We start from the raw sequence: 19,372 nt of genomic DNA on the forward strand, positions 1-19,372 counted from the left end.
TGGATGAAATGGAAATCCTGAGTGATCTGTATGGCCTTGGGTGAGGCCAGCTTGGTTCAGGCATACATGGTGAGCTGCAGCCACTGAAAGAGGAAGTCCCAGGATCAGAATGTGAACAAGAAAAGAGAGCCCAACCTTAAGGGTGTGATAGGGTAGGGGGAAAGGGACATCCCCAGCATGCCAGACACTGGGAAGATTTTTCTAAGAAGCAGTGGTTTATGGCATGCTTCTCCGATCTCTACTAGAAAGGTATATTTTCCAGCCTAAAAGCTTTTAGGATCCAAGTCCCCGTTGGAGCCTTCTCCCAGTACGCATTTCCTACGAGCCACATTCCTTGCTGAGCTTCCCTTTCCATTCCGTTCCCGTTCCATCCCTCCACCTTCATTGATTCCTCCACCCTGAATTTGAAGGCGTGTGGTGAGTGTACTGCTTCTATTAGGCTTTACCTCTAGCACGTTGAGTTTGATGATACCGTCTCCATCCTTGTCAAATGCATTGAAAGCTCCTGTGTGGAAGAATGCACAGGCCAAAGGCCAGTTAAAGGGTCCCTTCCCCTCCAGTATTGTAACTTTTCTTAAGAGGACTGTGTACTAAGTGTTGTCCTTCAGCACAAAAATCTGCTGGGCCGAGTATCAACCATCATCCTCCCTTTGCCAGCCCATTCTGAGCTTAAAGAGAGTCTGTGCTTTTGTTCAGACCCTGTTGGATGGAGTAGACTAGAAGATGATCAGGCTGAGATTCCTATTGCGGCTCCTGTCACTGTGGGAGGAGGGGCACAAGAGTGCAGAAAGGTAGCCCCCGCACTTACTGAACATGCCCTCCAGCCTGACGAAGCAGCAGATGAAGCTGTCAAAGTCGATGTTCATGTGCTTGTCTGCATACCGCATGGTGATGATGTCGTAGAGCTGGCTGTTGAGGTGGAATCCTGTAGGGGGCGGCACGGGAGAGGACGAAGGAGGCTGAGGATTAGCCTGGCATTCTATTTTCCCTGCCTCTCAGCCACTCTGGCCTGGGGGATGAGAAGCACTTTCTCCTTCCTTTGGCTAGTAGGCCCCTAGCGGCCTTCTGCCCCCACCCTCCAGCTCCTGCTTCCACCAGCCCGAGTCCACATCCCCACCACCCACTTGCTTCCCCAGCACCTGCATCATTGACTGCATTTCGCATCTCATAGCTGTTGATGGTACCAGACTGGTCTGTATCATAGTGTTTGAAAATTTTCTGGCAATAGAAAATTTCAGGACAGAGGTCACATAGTAACCCCCTGAATTAACCAACCCCCTCTTTCACTCCCTTGCTTCGTTCTCTTCTCACCTGCCAGGCTTTAATCTTCTTCCAAAGGTGATGGAACTCGTGCAAGTTCAGCCTCCCAGAGCCATCTGTCTGGAGGAAGGAGGTCAGGGCTACAGGGCACACATAGCGAAATCCCCCTGGGTTGGAAGGAAGGGGGGTCTAGGGGACTACAGGGAAGGTCGCCTCACAGGAAGGCTCTGCCCCAGATATCCTACCCACTGTCCTGTCCTGGGGTTTAACCCTCCCCTCCACACCTTCTCAGCCAAAGTTAGTGTCTGCTCTAAAACCCAAGGAGCCTATCTCCTCAGGATCATTTTTGCTCGGGCAGGGCCTTAGGCAGAATCCCAGGCCTGAAGTGAGGGCAGAGGTTAGGGGCTGGTTACAACCCAATGTCTTGCCCTGCTGTGCCTCCTCCAACGGCCCCTCTTTCTCATTGGGCACCCTCATTGTTCCTTTGGCCCCCAGGGGCTGCATGGGGCGGGGGAAGGGTGGCGGGAAGGATACATCCATGAGAGCAATCATGCTACGGCAGGACTCCAGCGTGAACCCTTGTGTCTTCAGGTCCTTATCTGGGAGGTATGGAGAAGAGTGAGGAGCTTCTTTCAGATAACCGGACACACACTCATTGCCTGCCCGTCCTCCACACACAGTCTGAGCCACTCACGTTTGTTCACAACCGTGTTAAGGATATTCTTGAGCTCATCTGCACAGACCTCCATATCCTGAGGAGGAAGGGAGTAGAGAATGACAGTCCAAGGGGACAGTAGCTGATGGAACAGAGGGTTTGCAAAACAAATCCCAGCTCTCCATGTTGGTAAAGTCCCTGTCAGTGCTATTCTGTCATGGGAGGCTGGGGTTTTTCCAAGGAAGACACAGCACCCTCAGTGTCCAGACCACAGTGGGCAGCTCGGAGCAAAAAGGCCTCCGAGGCACCCAAGTGGATGTTGGTCTAAACTCAAGGACCTGAGGATTTGTGTGTGGATTTCTGTGGCACACATGCATATCCCCCGTTTCCACCAAAAGCTAGAAGGACCCCTACTGAACAATAATGAAATAACTGGTCATCTGAGCAGCTAATCAAGGAGAGGAGCCTCTGTAGGAGTCCAGGTTGGCGGTACTCACCTCGCCTGCTATCTGCCTAAAAATGTTCCGGAACTGCTGCTGCTCCTCAGTCTCTTGGCCGGTGTTGCCAGGCCGTGGCTGTGGAAGCACAAAGGAAAAGTGGTTCACAGTGATCAGGGAGACAGACGGACCCACGAGGAAAGTTCCTTCGGGTTGAGGGAGCCAGAGTGCCTAAACCAGCCCTAGGTGGCAGCAGGAGCTGGGTACAGGACAAATGGCTTTTCTCAGTTGAACCTAGAGAGCGGGAGTGACAATCCTCTAGGCCCAGCGACCCTTCACTCCAGACATCCCAGCCAGAGGAGTTAGATAAGCCATGCCGACATGTAGACAGCCCCCTTGGTCTTCTCTCCCCACCCCCACCACTGTTTTGAGCTTGACCATCTGAACCAAATGAGCTCTAGAAGGACAAAGGGGACCAGACCATTTTGGTACTTCCTGCCACCTCTGTCATCGAGGCCAAATCCTCAGAGGATGCCCACATGCCACGATGGAGGAGGACATTCCACAATGGACATTCCACGATGGAGGAGGTGGCCCCAGATTGATCTGTGGACTTTGGTCCCTCAGCCTCATCTCCACTAAAGCTTTATATGACCTCCTCTCCCCACATCAATCTAATACCCTTCCCTGGGCTCCACAGGACTCCTGTGCGGATGTCCATCCCTTTTCTGCTACTATTCTTTATCCCCTCGTTGTCAAGAGCTCGAGGACACCAGGGCACAGGAGTTGTTCTGTCTTGGGCTCTCTCAAGCTGGCTGTGTCCCAGGTTCTGCCTTCCTTTTCCTTCGCTGTCCTGGCTGGGGGGCTCCAGTGGGCAGGCTTAGCCTGTCCTTCCCAGGCCTGGGACTGGCTTGGTGTGGCTGCCACCCCCTCAAGACATTCGCCCAAGCAGCATCCCAAATTTTAGGAGAACGTGATGAGAGAAAAGGTCACTGGGATAAATCCAAACCTGCAGACGTTAAAGGGACACCCCACCATACAGCCCCTCCAATCCAGAGGCCCCCACTGTTTGCTAGCCACCCCATTCATGCCACATGCTCAAAAACCTGTGGGGATTTCTCTGGCTTATCAGGGCTTGCTTTGTCTCTGCCCTCCTCTGATTCCTGGTCCACACCCAGTTCCTTGTTGCTGTTTGCTCTGTCCGAAACGAAGATGATGGGCTGGAGAGAAGAGGGAAGTGGGGAAGGGGCAGGAAGGAAGCAAGGATTACAGGCTGAGCGGGCACATGGAGGCAGCCTCCCTCCTGGAGCAGCTTTGTCCAGTGAAGAGGAAAAGAGCAGAGCTGGGAGCTCTTGAACCTCAGTTCAAGCTCCATCCCTGCCGCTAACAAGCTGTGTGACTTGGGGTAAGATGCTAAGTCTCTCTGGACCTCAGGTCCTTATCTCCTGATGGTAGAGCTGGGAGGGTTCGACAAGGTAGGTAGTAAAACGCTAAGAATGTTAAAAGTAGTGCGATCCACTACAATGATGTTCTATTATTTTTAGGCTTTTTTTTTTTTTTCAAATGGAAACACTGTTCAAATTAAATTTCCCCAGAAGCCCAGCGTATCTCACGTCATTAAAAACAAGCCTCTCCGCTTGATGAAGAGGGCAGAGCTCTTTTCCCTCAGCACACCTGTATCAGCTGTGGCAGCTACGGAGGCACCTCCAAGGAACCTCTGCGACACCGCAGAGGACAGACTGAAAAAAGGACTCCGATTAATGGGTGAGAGGTCAGAACACAGGGCTAAAATTCCAGTCCTGTCCTCACAAACGAGCAATAACCTCTCTGGCCTCCCGTAATGCATCCATTAATGTGGATAACAGAACCTGCTCGGCCTTTCTCATGGGGCTCTGGTGGGGATCGCATGCAAGGCTGAATATAGAGCTACTGCAAAAACACTGAAGATGCCACCCAAATATAAGGGATATTTTCAAGACATGCTCAAGCAAGTGAAGAGGACACAAAAAGAGCAACGAGCGGCTGCCATGCTGTGCCACCCTTCGTTGGTGCCATCACCCCACAGGGAAAGCCAGAGGAAGGCAAGGTTATAGGGGCTCATGGCTGCAGTGCAGAGAGCAATGCGACAGTCAGAATCTCTCTAAGCAAAAAAGCAACGGGACCGGTTTCTGAATCCCCTTCTGCCTTTCCATGTGGTTCATCTAGAACTGCACAAATGGTCAGACCTACAGAAACAGCTCCTAGAACTTTGGCTCCCAGCAGGCCCCAACAGCCCTGGCTTGCTTTACCTTCCAAGCAAAGGGTCTTGTGCAAGCAAATGATGCCTGTGAGGATCCTAGAGCAACTGTGGGTCACAGTTGGAGGGAAAATGTGTGCCTATGGACATGGTTCGGCCATGGTGTGGCCATGAGTCACCCCTGCCAGGCACACATCTCTGGGCCCAAGTGTGGGTCTGGAAAACACAGGTTTTGGAGTGTAAGGGGCCTGCACCAGATCAGTGAGGGCAAGAAACATGGGTTTGGGGGCAGATCGATGTGGCTTCCAGTTTCCCCATTCATTAGTTGTTTCTTTGGCAAGTCTCTTCACTTCTCTGAATACTTGTAAAGTATCTATAAAAGGGGAATAGTCATAGCGCCCACCTTGTAGATACTGTTGTAACTGAAAACAATGTATGTTTTACCCCTATCACAGTGCCTGCTGCATGGTAGGTGCTTGATCAGTGTCAGCTCTGGTCTGCACCAACGTCAACACTTAGAGGACCTCTATGGTAGATCCTTCCAGGCACCACCATAAAACACTAATGCCAAACCTCATCCGAAGGCCTGTGGCTAAGTACCTCATGGGCCCGAGGATGCCCAAAGGTCAGTCATTTCTGTATGGCACTCTGAGCGGTCAAACCAAAATTCTGAAAGGGTTAGTCATCACTATAGGCCCTGGGGACAAGGGGAAGGTTATGGGGTACATGGAGCTAGGATATAGGAGGGGATTTGAGTTGCTAAACAACTGTACTTCTGAATTCCAAAACCACACAAAGGAAACAATGCCGCTGGTCCCAGATGAAAGCTTTGTTCTGAGGTCCCTGAGATGCTCTTACCACACATGGTCACCTTTAGCAATGTGGTTATAGCAAAGTGGTTATAATCAGGACACTGAGGCCCTGGTGAATCAATGGATCATAGCAACCTCCCAAGACCCCAAGAGGGGAAGCTGTCCAAGTAGCTCTCATTCCCCATTAAACCAGTCAAGTTGATCAGCAACTCTGGGGCTATGAGGGTGAAGTTCTCTTTCCCTTTCTCCACTGCTACCTGGACATAGGTCTGTTGGGTTCCATGGCTTTGAGGAGCAGGCTTATGGAGAGGTTGCTTGCCTAGAAAGGGATGTGGAACAAGCTTCACCTGGAACAAGAGCCCTGGTCGTGACTTAGCCTCTCTGGGCATCCTCTGTCATCCCCTACAGAGCAGGCTAAGGAAACAGGAGGAGTGGGGAGGAGGCAGGGAACGGAAAGGAGGGAGAAGGAGCAGTCCTGCCTCCAGGGCAAGCACCTGGCATCTCGAGACTCTCTCCATGGAAACCCTCACACACCTGTTTCTCACTGTACCCTGGGAAACACAAACAGTTGCTGTTCCCCCCACCCCAAAGAATCAAGCCCTTCTTAGCACTTCTGAGAAAGAAGGGGTGCTCCTGGTTTTTGCAAGAGCCCCCATATCAGGCCCATTTTCACTGGTTGGCCATCCTCCTCCTCCCTCATATGAAAGGTGAGCATGGTGGTTCAGGGCAGACTCTGGAGCCAGACTGCCTGGACTCTTAGTGCTGCTTCTGCCACACTTGGACAATTTAGCGGATCCATCTGTACCTTTTCTTTCTCTGAAAGCGGGGAGGATAAAAGTACCAATGTCATGGGGTTGTTGTGAGGATTGAGCATATCCATGGAAAGCACCTGGAAGAGTGCCTGGCCCATAGCCTTCACCTGGCCAGTGTTAGCTAACATTGGTCCACACCCTTAGCTGTGACCTGGGCCCAGGAAGGCGAGGTGGGGGTCAGTGAGGGAAGAGGCAAGTCTGGTACACATGCTGTCACACACACATGCACAAACACACTCTGCTGTCTACCCACTCACCCTGTTACACCCACCTTGGTTTTTTTCTTTTTCTGCATAAGGAAAGGAAACAACAAATGCAGAATAAGTGAAAATCAAGTTTCCAGAAAACCCAGTGGCTTTTGACTTTCCTGTGATTTGGGCCTCAGCTTGGAGTGAGGCTCTGGGGTCCAGAAATCGGGGCCACACAGAGCCAAAAGAGGCCTGGAGGGTGAAGGGAGGTCAGAGTTCTCCATGCTCAGAGACTGGTGGCCGCTCTGGTGGCCGTTCTTATAGTCCACTCCTATTAGGCAAGGCCAAGGAAAGGAATCTTCTGGCTAAAGTTTTATATTTTTAAGTGAAGTTAGTTTCTAAAACACCAAAAAAAGTGGCTCACCCAAACTGGCCTGAAAATGGATTTTGCTTGACTTCCAGAGTTTGGGGGGGGTTGTTTTGTTTTAATTTTTTAAAACTCTTTTAAAGTTGGCTTCATGTCTAACATGGGGCTCAAACTCACAACCCTGAGATCAAGAGTTGTGTGCTCTACCGAGTGAGCCAGCCAGGTGCCCCCGTTTTGTTTTAGCAGATATTTATAACATAGGGAGAGACTTAATGTGGAAATCTAAGTTTGGGGCTTTAAAACAAAATAAAACTAGGAGGTCTGGCAGGCTGCACTGGCAACGATCTGGGGAGCTGAGGGCAGCTGCTGCCTGTACCCTCCAGATGCCATAGTCACCACCACTCCGGTTGTCCCTCCAACACTAAAGCTAGGTGTCAGTTGAGAACTCCAGGTGAACATGTCTGTGGAGGGACATCAAAAGCCCCACATGTGCCTGCCCTACCCAGTTCAGTGGCATGCCAGCTCCCATAAGCTCCTGAGTTTGAGATTCCTGATCAATATACTGCCCTGATTACTAATGTTTCACAGATGAGAATAGAACCAAATGCATTTAATCCTAAGATGAATGTCCTGTGATAATTCAGAAGGCACTTGGAGATCTGGCACTGGCATAGGGTCAGGATTGGAGCCCTGAGTGTCACCACCCAGAAGATAGCTCAGTGGGGCATTTGCTGTCCTCTTATTGGCCCAAGTCACACAGAGCACAGGGGATGTTTATAAACCAAGGCCCAAAGGCCCAAGGCAGTCACAAGGCTCCTTAACAAAGAGAAGCCACATATACCAACTCTGTGCTTCTAACTCAGGGACTCAAACACGTGGGAACTGGTCTCCACATGGCGACTGGGGAAGCAGCCTCAGAACCTGGAGAATCTGGGCTCCGAGAATCTGAATGTCAGTTTCAGCCCTGCCATTTAATGAGACCCGTGAACCAGGGGAGCCATTTAACCCCACTGAGCCTCTACTTCCTTAACACCAGGGATAATAATAACCTTATCACATCTCAGAAACCTTGCAAGGATCAAGTGAGGTAATGCATGTGGGAAGTACCTTTTGAGATATAAAGCACATGAATTATAACCACCATTTAAGGATCTGTGCTATGCCAGGCACTTCACATACATGATCTCATTGATTCAAACTTCATAAGAGCCTTGCAAGGCACATATTATTGTCCCCATTTTACAGAGTAGGAAAATGAGGGGTTATGTAACTTGTCCAAATCACCCAGCTCTAGGTGGAGGACCCAGGTTTTGATGCTGACTCCAGAGCTGGTGTGTATTCTTTTCCATATGTGAGACTGACTCTCATAATCCAATCTGTTGCTCTTGTTGTCCCTTACTATGGCCTTGACCCCTCCCTCTCGCTGTTCAAACTGCTTTTCCCTTCTAGGACTCTTCTTCTGTGCTTCCTAGACCTTGGATTGAGTACACGGCCCAGTACCGTGAGGCCTGTTACCTCTAGTTGGGACAAACAGAAACTGCACTAACATGGAAGAATTGCCCTGCAGGCCCCAGACTCCCATCTTCTCTGCCAATACCCACTCTCCCCTCCACCGCCCCTATGTCCCCTGCCTGGATGGGGGAAGGTGAGCCTCTGGACCTTCTCACACATAAGAACTAAAGCACTCACCACGGGCCGATCCACGGAGATTGTATTTTCAACTTCCCTGTGGAGAAACACAAACATGAGCGGGGGTCTCACTGTCCCCAGGAGCAAGCAGGAAGCATAGAGAGAATTCGCCCAGGCCACACAGGTCCTCAGAGCCAAGTCAGAGCTGATTTCAAGGGAACCACAGGAACTAATACCCCACCACGGGAACCAACCCCATGTAGGCACCATCCCCAGCAGCCAAGTGCAGACACATGGGTTCTTGTTGGCTTTGCCCAGGTGCCCAGACTCAGCCACCTACCCCTAGACTTTGTGTTTCTCAAGGGCAGAGTCCAGAGTAGTTGGGCTTATGAAATCATCTGCAGTGCGCAAAAAATGCAGGATGTGGCCTTGCTGGCTTCCCTGGTCACCTCACCTAAAAGTTCCGTCACCCCTAATGCCTCCTATCCTTGTTCCCTACTGTATTTCTTTCTCCTTATCACTTATCTCCCTCAAACACATATATGCATATTTTTTCCCCCTATGCATTGCTGTCTCATGCTAGAATGTTGAACTCCATAAGGGCAGGGATTTCTTTCTGTTTAATACATTGTTCTATCCTTAGTCCCTAGAAAAGGAGTGCCTGGAACTTAGTAGGTTTTCTATAGAGATCTGTGGGATGACAGACTGACTAAACAAATGGAGGAGATGTGGCCAGTGACTCAGGAGCAGAGGAAGAAGGGCAGCCTGGTCAACATATCCCAGGATTCCTGGAGGTGACAGGTCCAGCTACCTCACATCTCCAATCTCTGGAATGGGCCACATGGGCTTTTAGGGACAGGAGGGGAAAGCAGGCTGACTCACTCGGAGAGGTTCCTTTTTTCAGAGAACACCCGGAGGATGAATTCTCCCTCCTGGTGGGGCTCATAGGTGGAGGGCACGATGACATACTCGCTGGGAGGTAGGCGGAAGCGCTCGGACACCTCCCGCATGTTGATGTAGGTCTTGCTCCTGGCCTTGGAGGCATTGTACAGGAAGAAGTCTTTCTGCAGGTGCTGCTTGTTCCCGTGCATCTGAGGGGGAGAAGAGCCCGAGAGACCTGAGCTCCTCCAGAAGGATGTCCTGTCCTGCTCACAGTCCCGTCCAGGGGTTACCCCAACTCCCTGGTTACCCAGTTCACAGTCGTGACCTACCTACTTCCGATTCCCAAGGCCTCAAATAGCTCAACATCCCTGGAGCTCCCTACCCCATTTCCTCCTCTTTTTCTGTTGTGATTCAGAAGTGAAGGTCAAGTCTATCATTCCCCCCACTTACCAGAACTGCTGCTGGTCAGCTCCAAATCACCTCCAGGCTGGGGAAGGACCCCAAGGAGGCAGGAGGGGCCTTGGCTGGGGTCTGAGGGAGGCGATTCCTCCATCCCAAAGAGGGCAGTCACCCTCAGAATGTGTCTGTGTGATTGTGTGCGTGAGTGTGTAACTGTGAGTGCAAATGTGTATGAGTGTGAGCAAGTGTATGCGTGTGTGTGAGAGAAGAAGTGCGTATGAATGTGTGAGAGCGTATGTGTGAGTCTCTGGTGGGAAGGGAGAAAGGGCTTCTCATGAGGGTGATAGTCAGGGGGTCATGCAGTACCCTGAGGCACCCGCTCTGGAGTTGCGTGACCCAGGCGAGACCCTCTCCTATCATAGTCCTGTCCTCAAACCCCACCAGGAAGCTTCCCGATGTGCCACTGATGGACACAGGACCCCCAGGTAATGCTGCACACAACTGCTGGCCGCTGCCACTTCTGTACCTCTTTGGGAACCTTGAGGAGAAACAGAAAAAGAAGACGCTCAGATTCTGTGGACTTCAGATCTGAAAGAGGATGAAACTCTTGCAGGGAGGGAATGCCGACAACCGTGGAGTGAATGCAGATGTCTGACTCCTCATCTACTCCTCATCTATCTGGCTAGCCCCAGCCCAGCCCTGCTCCATCTCCCCCAACCTGGTTTTTTCCACTCATTACAAATATCTAAGAGATTCTGACACATGAGGGTCTGATTCTAGGAGTTCGGGGCCCGGGGTGGGGGCACTGAGTATTTGGGAGGCTCCCCACCCCCAAGGAATGTGTTTCCTGGGCTAAAGCTGGTCAGGAACTGCACACCTCGTAGATGGCAAAGCCAATGGTGAAGAGGTTGGCCCCCAGCTTCCGGTCCTTCCTCCGGTTCTTCTGCATCAGGGCCACCAGGAAGCTGCAGATCACCTCCGAGTCGTCAGGGTCATCGTCCTCCTCCAGGAGCTTCAGACGGTACTGTGGGTTGGTCCAGAAAGTGTCTGTGCCCCCAAGGAAGGAAACATACATTCAGATCTGCCTCTCAGAGAAAGGTCAGGAAGGGAAATAAGAGGGAACCTATTTATCCCCTGCATCTAGGCGCTCAATAAATAGAGAAGGCATGACTCAGGCATTTGCCAAACTATGTGGGGGGAAGTGTGGGTAGCCTCCACCTTTATAGAGATGGAGCCTCACTGCTTGGCTGTGTGTGGCTTCTTCCCCCTCCCGGAGCTGTGAGTCTCATTCTCTGCTGATGGTTTCCCTTTCCTCACCTGCCCTTTAAATGTTGTTGGTCCTTGGGATGTGGTCTTAGGCCTCTCTCCCACCCCACTATTCTGCCTCCCTAGGCTGTCTTATCCACTTAAAAAAACTTTTTTTAATGTTTATTTTTGAGAGAGGGAGAGCAGGGAGGGGCAGAGAAAGAGGGAGACAGAGAATCCAAAGCAGGCTCTGAACTGACAGCTGTGAGCCTCATGTGGGGCTCCAACTCACAAACCCCTGAGATCGTGACCCGAGCTGAGATGGAAAGTCGGACACTTAACTGACTGAGCCACCCAGGGGCTCCTGTTTTATCCACTTTTTAACTGTCCCTGCATGACCATGATGCCTGAACTATATATATTCCACAAATATATATCAAGTTCTAATCATACAACCAAGTACCATTCTAATCTGTGTATCCAATTCTCTAGGACACGTCTTCACCTGGATATTTCTATAGGTGCCTCAACTTCCCATGGGCCAAACCGAACTCCTCTCCCCACAAGCCCACAACCAACTCCACCAAAAAAACAAACAACATGCTGATTTTTCCCTCCTGTATGTTTTACATTGCGACATTGACACCATCCACTCGGGCCCTCCAAATGGGAAGCTTGAAGTCACTCTTCAATATTCTGTTCCCTAAATCTGCCCTCTTCCCTCCATCTCTGCTGCCCCCGACTTGCTTTGGTTTTCATCATCTCTGGCTTGTGCCCTGGCAGGCTCTGCTAACTCCGTTTTCCAGTCCCATCCTCAGCATTATGAATGTAGTGTTGTTCCGACACAGTGTCCTGCTTAAAAGTTGTTACCAGCTCCCCACCGCACACTCCTCAGCAGGCGGTTTCCTTCTTGGTAAAACGGGGAGGGTTTAATAAGATAAGATACACCTGGAACTTAATACAGACTCAGTGAATGGTATTATTCCACCTGGAACTTGTTGCCCTTGGACCCTCCCCCATCCCGAGCCTCTCCCACCTGGGAAGTTGCGGCAGCCTCCGGCAGAACAGCCCCTCACCCAGCGGCCCTCGTTCACGGAGACCGTCCACGTCTGCATCTTGTCGGACTCCAGGGCGTCAGCCGTGAGGTTGCAGATCTCCAGCTTTGTGAAATGGTAGATGAAATCGTCATATGACATCCTGAGAGGTTGGAAGAGAGAGACCCATATGGGAGGCTGGGAGAGGTAAGACTCGGGGACCGGAGCAGCACGATCCCACAGTTCACAGGAACTCGGGCATGGCCCCAGGGACGCCCCTGCCCTTCCTCGTTCGGGTAAACACTGTCAGTTCTCATGTCTCCACCCCAAACTACTGTCTCTTCCAGTAATAGCTCAAACTCCTGTGTTTTCTATGGGAGAGCTCGGTAGCAATTCAGTTCTCCCAATGGCACCGTGTGCCTCTGCCTTGGGCCCCGGTGCTGTGCTGGGCTCACCGCAAAGAAAGACAGTTTGAGGAAGGACAGACAACTAAGCAAGCAATTTCAAGGATGATGAGTCTCACTAATTAATCCCAGTTCTGGGCAAAACACAGGGATCCAGAAAATTTCCTTTAAGCTGAGACTCAAGGGCTGAGTAGAAATGAGCCGAGTGAGGATGAGGGTGGCATTGGGTGAGCAAAGCAGAGCTGCTTTGGCCCAGGAGACAGGGAGCAAGTGGCCGGGGCCATGTGCACGTCGGAGGGATATAGGCGAAGCAGGAGCCACCTTGTGCTGGCCTGGTCCCAGGCTCTCCTTGTTTCTGTGACCTGGCTGGCTCCTCTCAGAACCCCATCCTGTTGGGCTTTGGGCTGGAGGAAGAGAGCAGGGCCCAGATCTCCTGAGGGCTACAATGTGATGGCCTCTTTCCAGGGATTGAGGTTTCAGATTTCAGCTCCCCACTGGATCCCTTACCCTTCAGGGTCCTCTTGGGTCCTGGACTCACCAGAACTCTCCATCCTCAGTGACCTGGTGCTGCAGACGGGCCTTCTCAGCTTTGTCCACAAAGCTCCAGTCCTTCCAACTGGAGGGAAAATGGAGGAATTATGGAAGGAAGAAGAACGGGAGAGGCCTGATGTGGGATGGGACAGGAGGTATCAAGAGAAATACGAAAAAGTTGAAAGAGTAGCCCATCTCCAAATTGCAGCAAGCAGGAAGCATCAGATATGGAAATCTGATCTGATTCCCTCAGTGTAAAACCCAGTAATGGCCTTCTACTATCCTCAGGAGTAAGTAAGGCCTTAAATGGGTTTGTAAGGGCTTAACCTTTCTCTGGACAATTTTTTGTTTCCTCCTCACACTTTAAATTTTTTTTAATGTTTTTCATTTTTGTTTTTTTGTTTTTGTTTGTTTGTTTTTGAGAGAGACAGAGAGAGAGTGAACAGGGGAGGGACAGAGACAGAAGCACAGAATCTGAAGCAGGCTCCAGGCTGTGAGCTGTCGGCAAAGAGGCCAACACGGGAATTGAACTCTGGGACTTCGAGATCATGACCTCAGCTGAAGTCGTCCGCTTAACTGACTGACCCACCCAGGTGCCCCATATCCCTCCTCACTTTAAAGTTTAAGAGTTGACCTTTGGAAATAGATTAACTGGATGCCATTTGATAATACCATTCCTAGCTACATAACCTTGGGCATGGCACTTAACCTCTCAGCTTCTGTTTTCTCAATTGCAAAAGAAGAATGAGTATTATGATCTACTTATATGGCTGTGATGAGCAATGAATGAAATAATACATGTAAAACTTTTAGACCAGTGCCTGCCATCTAATAAGTAACTGAGTTACTGAGAAAAACACCAAGTATGTAAACATTTCCTTTCTCCTGTCACCCCAGGAAATAGCCTGGCTTCATGTTTCTAAAGGCAGGATGATTTTTCCACATCTCTCCTCAAGAGGGAGGAAACAACACATCTGTGTTTCAGGCTTGTTGAGGAGAATAAAACTAAACTGGGTTGTCCTTGGAAAGGTAAAAGATTGAGGAAGTTCTTGGGGTCAGGGAATAATAGAGGGGAAATGGAGATTACTGAGAGAGCAGAAGGAGGGACATGGGTTGGGGGGGGTTGGGAGGGCCCCTAGGTGGCTCAGGTGGCTCAACTGGCTGAACTGGTTAAGCATCAGGTCGTGATCTCAGGGTTTGTGAGTTCGAGCCCCACATCGGGCTCTCCTCTGACAGTGTGGAGCCTGCTTGTGATTCTCTGTCTCCCACTCTCTATGCCCCTCCCTCTCTTTCTCTCTCAAAAATAAATAAATATTAAAAAAAAAGGGGGGGGGATGGGGCGCCTGAGTGGCTCAGTTGGTTAAGCGTCCGACTTCGGCTCAGGTCACGATCTCGCGGTATGTGAGTTCGAGCCCCGCGTCGGGCTCTGTGCTGACTGCTCAGAGCCTGGAGCCTGTTTCAGATTCTGTGTCTCCCTCTCTCTCTGACCCTCCCCCATTCATGCTCTGTCTCTCTCTGTCTCAAAAATAAATAAATGTTAAAAAAATTTAAAAAAAAAAAAAAAAGGGGGGGGGGGAGGACACAATACAGGGAGGGTGGTCTTGAGTGACCCAGAGATGGGCCCCACTTGTCAGCAGTCCCTGCAGCCGAGGCATTGGCAGGACATGAGTTAAGGCTGGACACCAAACAATGAGGCTGGAGGACACAGTGAGGGTCCCTGTGGGTGACCTGGCCCAGTAGAGTAGACAACTGCTGGGGCACTGAGGGTCTTCCCAGAGCAGAGAGCACAGGTCAAATGCCACTCTCACCAGGCCACATTTTTCTATTCTTCCTGTCCCATGCAAACTAGGTGAGGGGCTCCTTCTTTGTGACCTTTATGATAGCATTTATTTTAATCATCAGTGGGGCTTTTTTTGTCCTTCCCACTGGAGTCTGCAGGGGCAGGGCCTATGTCTGTTCGTCTCTAGGTCCCAGCTAGTAGCATGGAACTGGCCGCACACTCAGCACAGAGGAAGTAAGGATTTGTCTCCCTGATGAGTGAAGGAATGCCAGAGAATGGCTGCAAGAGGCAGTAAGAGGACTAGAGTCGGCCCGTCAGTCATCCAGGGAGGCTGCCTATTCACAGAATATCCTCAGTGCCTGGGCCTGTACCTGCTGTTCAGTAGGTGCTCAATAAGACTTACTCAGCAAATGAAGAGCTGAATGAACCAGTAACGATGGTGCCCTGGGTGGAGGTAAGCACAGGGGCTGAAGGCACACATGGCTACTGAGTCCTGCTATCTCCTCTTGGGAATAAAAAAGGCACTCAAGGGGCTTCTCTCCACTCAGTGAGGCAATTGGCCATCAGCCTATGAAGACTTGTAAATGTTTCTTTGTAAATGTCCCCCGTGTTTGTACTTTTGCTGCCCCCAGTTCATCCCATTCAGTGATAAGGGGTAAGATCTTTCAGGGGGACTGTGCACCTTTTTCATGGGGACAGCAAGGGACAGGAAATCTTAGCACTGGCTAGGCACTCTCCAGCCCACCACGTAAGTGTTAGTATTGTTTCCATTTTACAGATAAGGACACAGAGACTCTGAGAAGGGAAATCCCTTGTCTAGTCCAGACCCCTGCATTCACACTTTGCTTCTACCTGGACCTAGCCCGTGCTTTTTAGAAACTTTCCAGTCAATGGCCATCAGTGAGGTCTCTGGATCCCCAGCTCTCCTGGCTCTTCTGTGGGCCTTTCCCTAGAGCCCACATACCCACTTCCCCTTTGTGGATCATGGGTCTGGAGGGTAATTTTAGACCACGCATTTGTAATCCTCGTATATCTTGATATGCACCCCAGCCTTGCCCCAGGCTGTTTGTCCCCTTCTCATGGACCGTCCCCCTCACCTACCTGTCACTCCAGGAGCCGTTCCACTCCACCTGGCCCCAGGGATTCCGCAGCCGTACCAGCTTCACTTTCTCACCCTTGAACAGGGTCTTGGGCAAAGAGAAAAAACTCTTGCTATGGGCCTTTCTGGAAAGGGGGTTTTCTGTCTTGCCCTGAGGGCTGGGGTGGGAATGGGGACAGAATCCTGTACAGGGGGCTGTCCTGCCTGGTCCTGGTCGGGGAGACTAATCAGAGGCACTCTTGCAGAATGGCAAGGTGAATGGTCAGAACCTTAGGACTGAGTCTGCAGAGGTTAGGGCTTGACCATCTTCTAAGAAGTGGTTTTCCCAGCCATTATGAGCTTTGGGGGAGGAGGGAGGGCATATACTGTAGGGCCACTCTAACTCATTAGGTGTCTTTGTTTGAATTAGAAAAAACACCCCTGCTGGCTGAGTAACTATGCAGAAATGGCCACCATAGATGGACTGATTAGAAAAAGGTGCCCTTTGGGGCACCTGGGTGGCTAAGTCAGTCAAGTGTCCAACTTTGGCTCAGGTGGTCTTGCAGTCTGTGAATTTGAGCCCTGAGTCAGGCTCTGTGCTGACAGCTCAGTGCCTGGAGCCTATTTCGGATTCTGTGTCTCCCTTTCTCTCTGCCCCTCCCCTGCTTGTGCTGTCTCTGTCTCTCAAAAAAAAAAAAAAAAAAAAAAGAAAAGAAAAGAAAAAGGCACCCCTTCCTCCAGTCTCTGCCCATCCCTGTGAACAGGGCACAGCCTGCCTGCCCAGCTGTGCACAATAGTCCTGACAAATTTCCTGTCTTCAGCCCAACGTGTCAGGGGGAGCAAAGTATTGTATCTGTTCAACTCCCAAAGAAAAGGAGACATGAGAGCCCATGAGATCAATTTCATAAAACCAAAGTGATTTCTATTTGTTCCCTGGAACTGTTGGGAAAATTGCCATTTTTAGCGCTAAAAGCAAAGATGAACTGAGCACCACCTTGTGGCAATATCCACGTCTACCAGTCCCAATGGGCCCCTCTAACTGCATGCAGGTGCTGGGCCCAGACCGCGAGTGGTGCCCCTGAGAGGAGGCAAGCTCTGCCGAGGTGAAGGGGCCCAGTAAGTTAAGTCCTGACTTCAGGAGGCTGATCCAAATAGCTCCCCAGCCACCCACGCCATCAGCCTCACCTCCTCCAGCCCAGTGACAGAGTAGGCGTGGCCCTTGACTAGCCCGCAAGCCATTCTTGTTTCATACTGAACCGGAACAATTGTCTGTGGAGCAAAAACCAGACAGCCTATCAGGGCCTGCACACATTGGATCATTTTCCAGGTTCTGCGAGGACAAAGACTCCTCTGTGCTCTGAATGTGGACCTCCTGGCCACGAGAAGGCCCTCCCTGGCTCTTTTAGAGAGTCAAGAAGACATAGCCCAGACAAGTGGTTTCCCTCAAGCTGGTTGCCCTGAAAAGGTCTGTTCTGACCATCGGAGAACAGTATGAGGCTGGGACAATGTCGATGTAGGTAAGCAGATCCCTGGCCCTCCTTTCTGGATCTCTTGGGGTCTTTCAAAGGAGGAACAGGGACAAATGGAGGCCCCTTCCCTTGAGCCCACCCAGACTTGACAACTCCTGGAAGAGAAAGGAATTGAAAAAAGAGGTTAGATGAAACATATAGGTCTAACCTTCTCTCTGTATATCCCATTCCCCCCTCCATACCCATCAAGAACAGAATACTCAAGAAATCAAGAGTCACAGTGCCCAGGGAAGGAATTTGGAGGAGGCCAGAGTCGAGTCCTATTCAGACATGATTTGGCCTACCGGTCTAGGGGAATCTCTTAGATTTGTAGAAATTACCAAGTTTCAGCCCCAGAAGATGCTCAGTAGAGTGATAGGATCTCCAATGCCCATTGAACCCTAGACCATATCTCTATGGCTCTCCTTTGCCTGGTAACATAACAGCTTTAAGAAGAGCTTCCTGGAGCCATGCTAGGCTGTGCAATTTGTGAGCCTTTTCAACTTCAGGGATGCAGGTGGAGCCAGGGCTTTTGGCATCTTGGCCTCTTCCACATCTTAGTCCTTATGTGACCCAGACCATGCTGAATAGAAAGGATGTGGAAGCAGATCCATGCATCTTTCAAGTCTAGACCTGGGAAACCACTTGAAATTACTCTATTGGCATTACTTTCGCACAGCTAGCAATTCCTCCACTGGTATTCTGTCCCAAAGAAATTATCACGACACACACAAAGATATATCTATTAGGATGTTCAAGATAGCATTTAAAAATAATAGCCAACACAAGAAAGAGAAAACAATCTAATTTTCCAATGATAGGGTATTGGGTAAATAAATTATAACTTATCTGTGTGTTGGCATACTGTGCAACCACCAAAAAAAATGTTTTGAGGGGCACCTGGGTGGCTCAGTAGGATGAGCAACTGACTTCGGCCCAGGTCATGATCTCACGGTTCATGAGTTTGAGCCCCGCATTGGGTTCATTGCTGTCAGTGCAGAGCCCGCTTTGGATTCTCTGTTCCCCTCTGTGTCTCTGCCCCTCCCCCACACACACTCGTATGCTCGGGTGCTCTCCCTCTCTCTCAAAAATAAATAAACATTAAAGAATGTTTTGGGAGACACATTAACAACATAGTTCATATTGGCACATTAAGAACATAAAGCTAACTGAAAAAAGACACAATGTGAAGAGGTACATACAGTGTGACAACATTTTAAAAATAAAAATGTAGATTAACTGTACGCAAAGAAATATCCTAGAAGGACATATACTACATACTCAGAGTTGCAACCTTTAGATGGGAGAAAACATGTGTTAATTTTTCCTCCATGCTTTTCTATAAGTATTTTTCAGTGAGCATGCATTACTTCTGAAAGTACTAGAAAATAAACTCTATGAGGGGAGAGACTCTTTTAGTGAACAAAATGTATTTTTTTTGTTTGTTTACTACAAGAGTGTCTGGCACCCGGTAGGAGCTCAATAAATCTGCATTGAATGAATACCTGAATTAGAAGAGAAGAAATATTTAACAATGAACAAAGTCTCTTGTATTTCTACTTGTTAATTTGTTATCAGAGAAACTGCCTGGACCACGGGGTATGAAAGAACTCCCACAGAGAGTTCCTCCAAATCCTGTCTCCCCCACCTTCTCCAAGAGCCTTGGAGCAGGCAAGTTATTCCACCCCAGCCCCCTGGAAGGCCCATGTGGAGGTCTGCATGTAAGGCCCTGGCTGCTGAGGGGAGTCTAACACCAACAGGCCTCATGCAGGGTCATGCAGGTAGGAGGGGTGGTCATTCCTGACATTTGGAAGCGTACACACCCGGGTTGGTCTGTCATCTGAGTCCCTGGGGATGAGGTCTGAGTCCCTGAGCAGCGAGTTATCCATATTCCTCACCATCCGTGCAATCAACTCCCCCATTTTCAGCCCAGAAGGAGAGGTTCCATAGGTCATGTTTGTGCCATCCTGAGGCCCGACGGGATGGGCCGGGGACAGTCCAGAAGAGGGAGGGAGAGATCAAACAAAGGAGGGTGATAGAAAGGGAAGGAGACAGAAAGAAGGGAGGGGACAAAGGAAAAGAGGAGAGAGAAACAGTGTGAATGGAGACAAGATG

The 19,372-nt window shown here is 50.2% G+C and overlaps 1 protein-coding gene across 3 annotated transcripts in view; it reads right to left on the reverse strand.

The window, feature by feature from the left end:
• The window catches only part of CAPN3 (calpain 3), a 50,442-nt gene continuing 31,070 nt past the window's right edge, over window positions 1-19,372 (reverse strand). Inside the window, exons 6-24 of one of the 3 annotated variants that reach the window (XM_007081703.3) lie at window positions 19,081-19,224; window positions 16,935-17,018; window positions 15,773-15,858; window positions 12,899-12,976; window positions 11,959-12,119; window positions 10,555-10,724; window positions 10,204-10,215; window positions 9,279-9,487; window positions 8,457-8,493; window positions 6,484-6,501; window positions 3,459-3,572; window positions 2,413-2,490; window positions 1,955-2,012; window positions 1,795-1,859; window positions 1,312-1,380; window positions 1,140-1,218; window positions 809-925; window positions 447-505; window positions 1-83 (exon numbers count right to left, since the gene is read on the reverse strand). In XM_007081703.3, the coding sequence (XP_007081765.2) occupies window positions 57-83; window positions 447-505; window positions 809-925; window positions 1,140-1,218; window positions 1,312-1,380; window positions 1,795-1,859; window positions 1,955-2,012; window positions 2,413-2,490; window positions 3,459-3,572; window positions 6,484-6,501; window positions 8,457-8,493; window positions 9,279-9,487; window positions 10,204-10,215; window positions 10,555-10,724; window positions 11,959-12,119; window positions 12,899-12,976; window positions 15,773-15,858; window positions 16,935-17,018; window positions 19,081-19,224 (1,665 nt within the window). In that variant the 3' untranslated portion in view covers window positions 1-56. The remainder of the gene's footprint in view (window positions 84-446; window positions 506-808; window positions 926-1,139; window positions 1,219-1,311; window positions 1,381-1,794; window positions 1,860-1,954; window positions 2,013-2,412; window positions 2,491-3,458; window positions 3,573-6,483; window positions 6,502-8,456; window positions 8,494-9,278; window positions 9,488-10,203; window positions 10,216-10,554; window positions 10,725-11,958; window positions 12,120-12,898; window positions 12,977-15,772; window positions 15,859-16,934; window positions 17,019-19,080; window positions 19,225-19,372) is intronic. The other 2 variants (XM_042987714.1, XM_042987715.1) reach the window with 2 other exon arrangements.

The sequence above is a fragment of the Panthera tigris genome, chromosome B3 (genome assembly GCF_018350195.1).
Source record: "Panthera tigris isolate Pti1 chromosome B3, P.tigris_Pti1_mat1.1, whole genome shotgun sequence".
Lineage (NCBI taxonomy): Eukaryota > Metazoa > Chordata > Mammalia > Carnivora > Felidae > Panthera > Panthera tigris.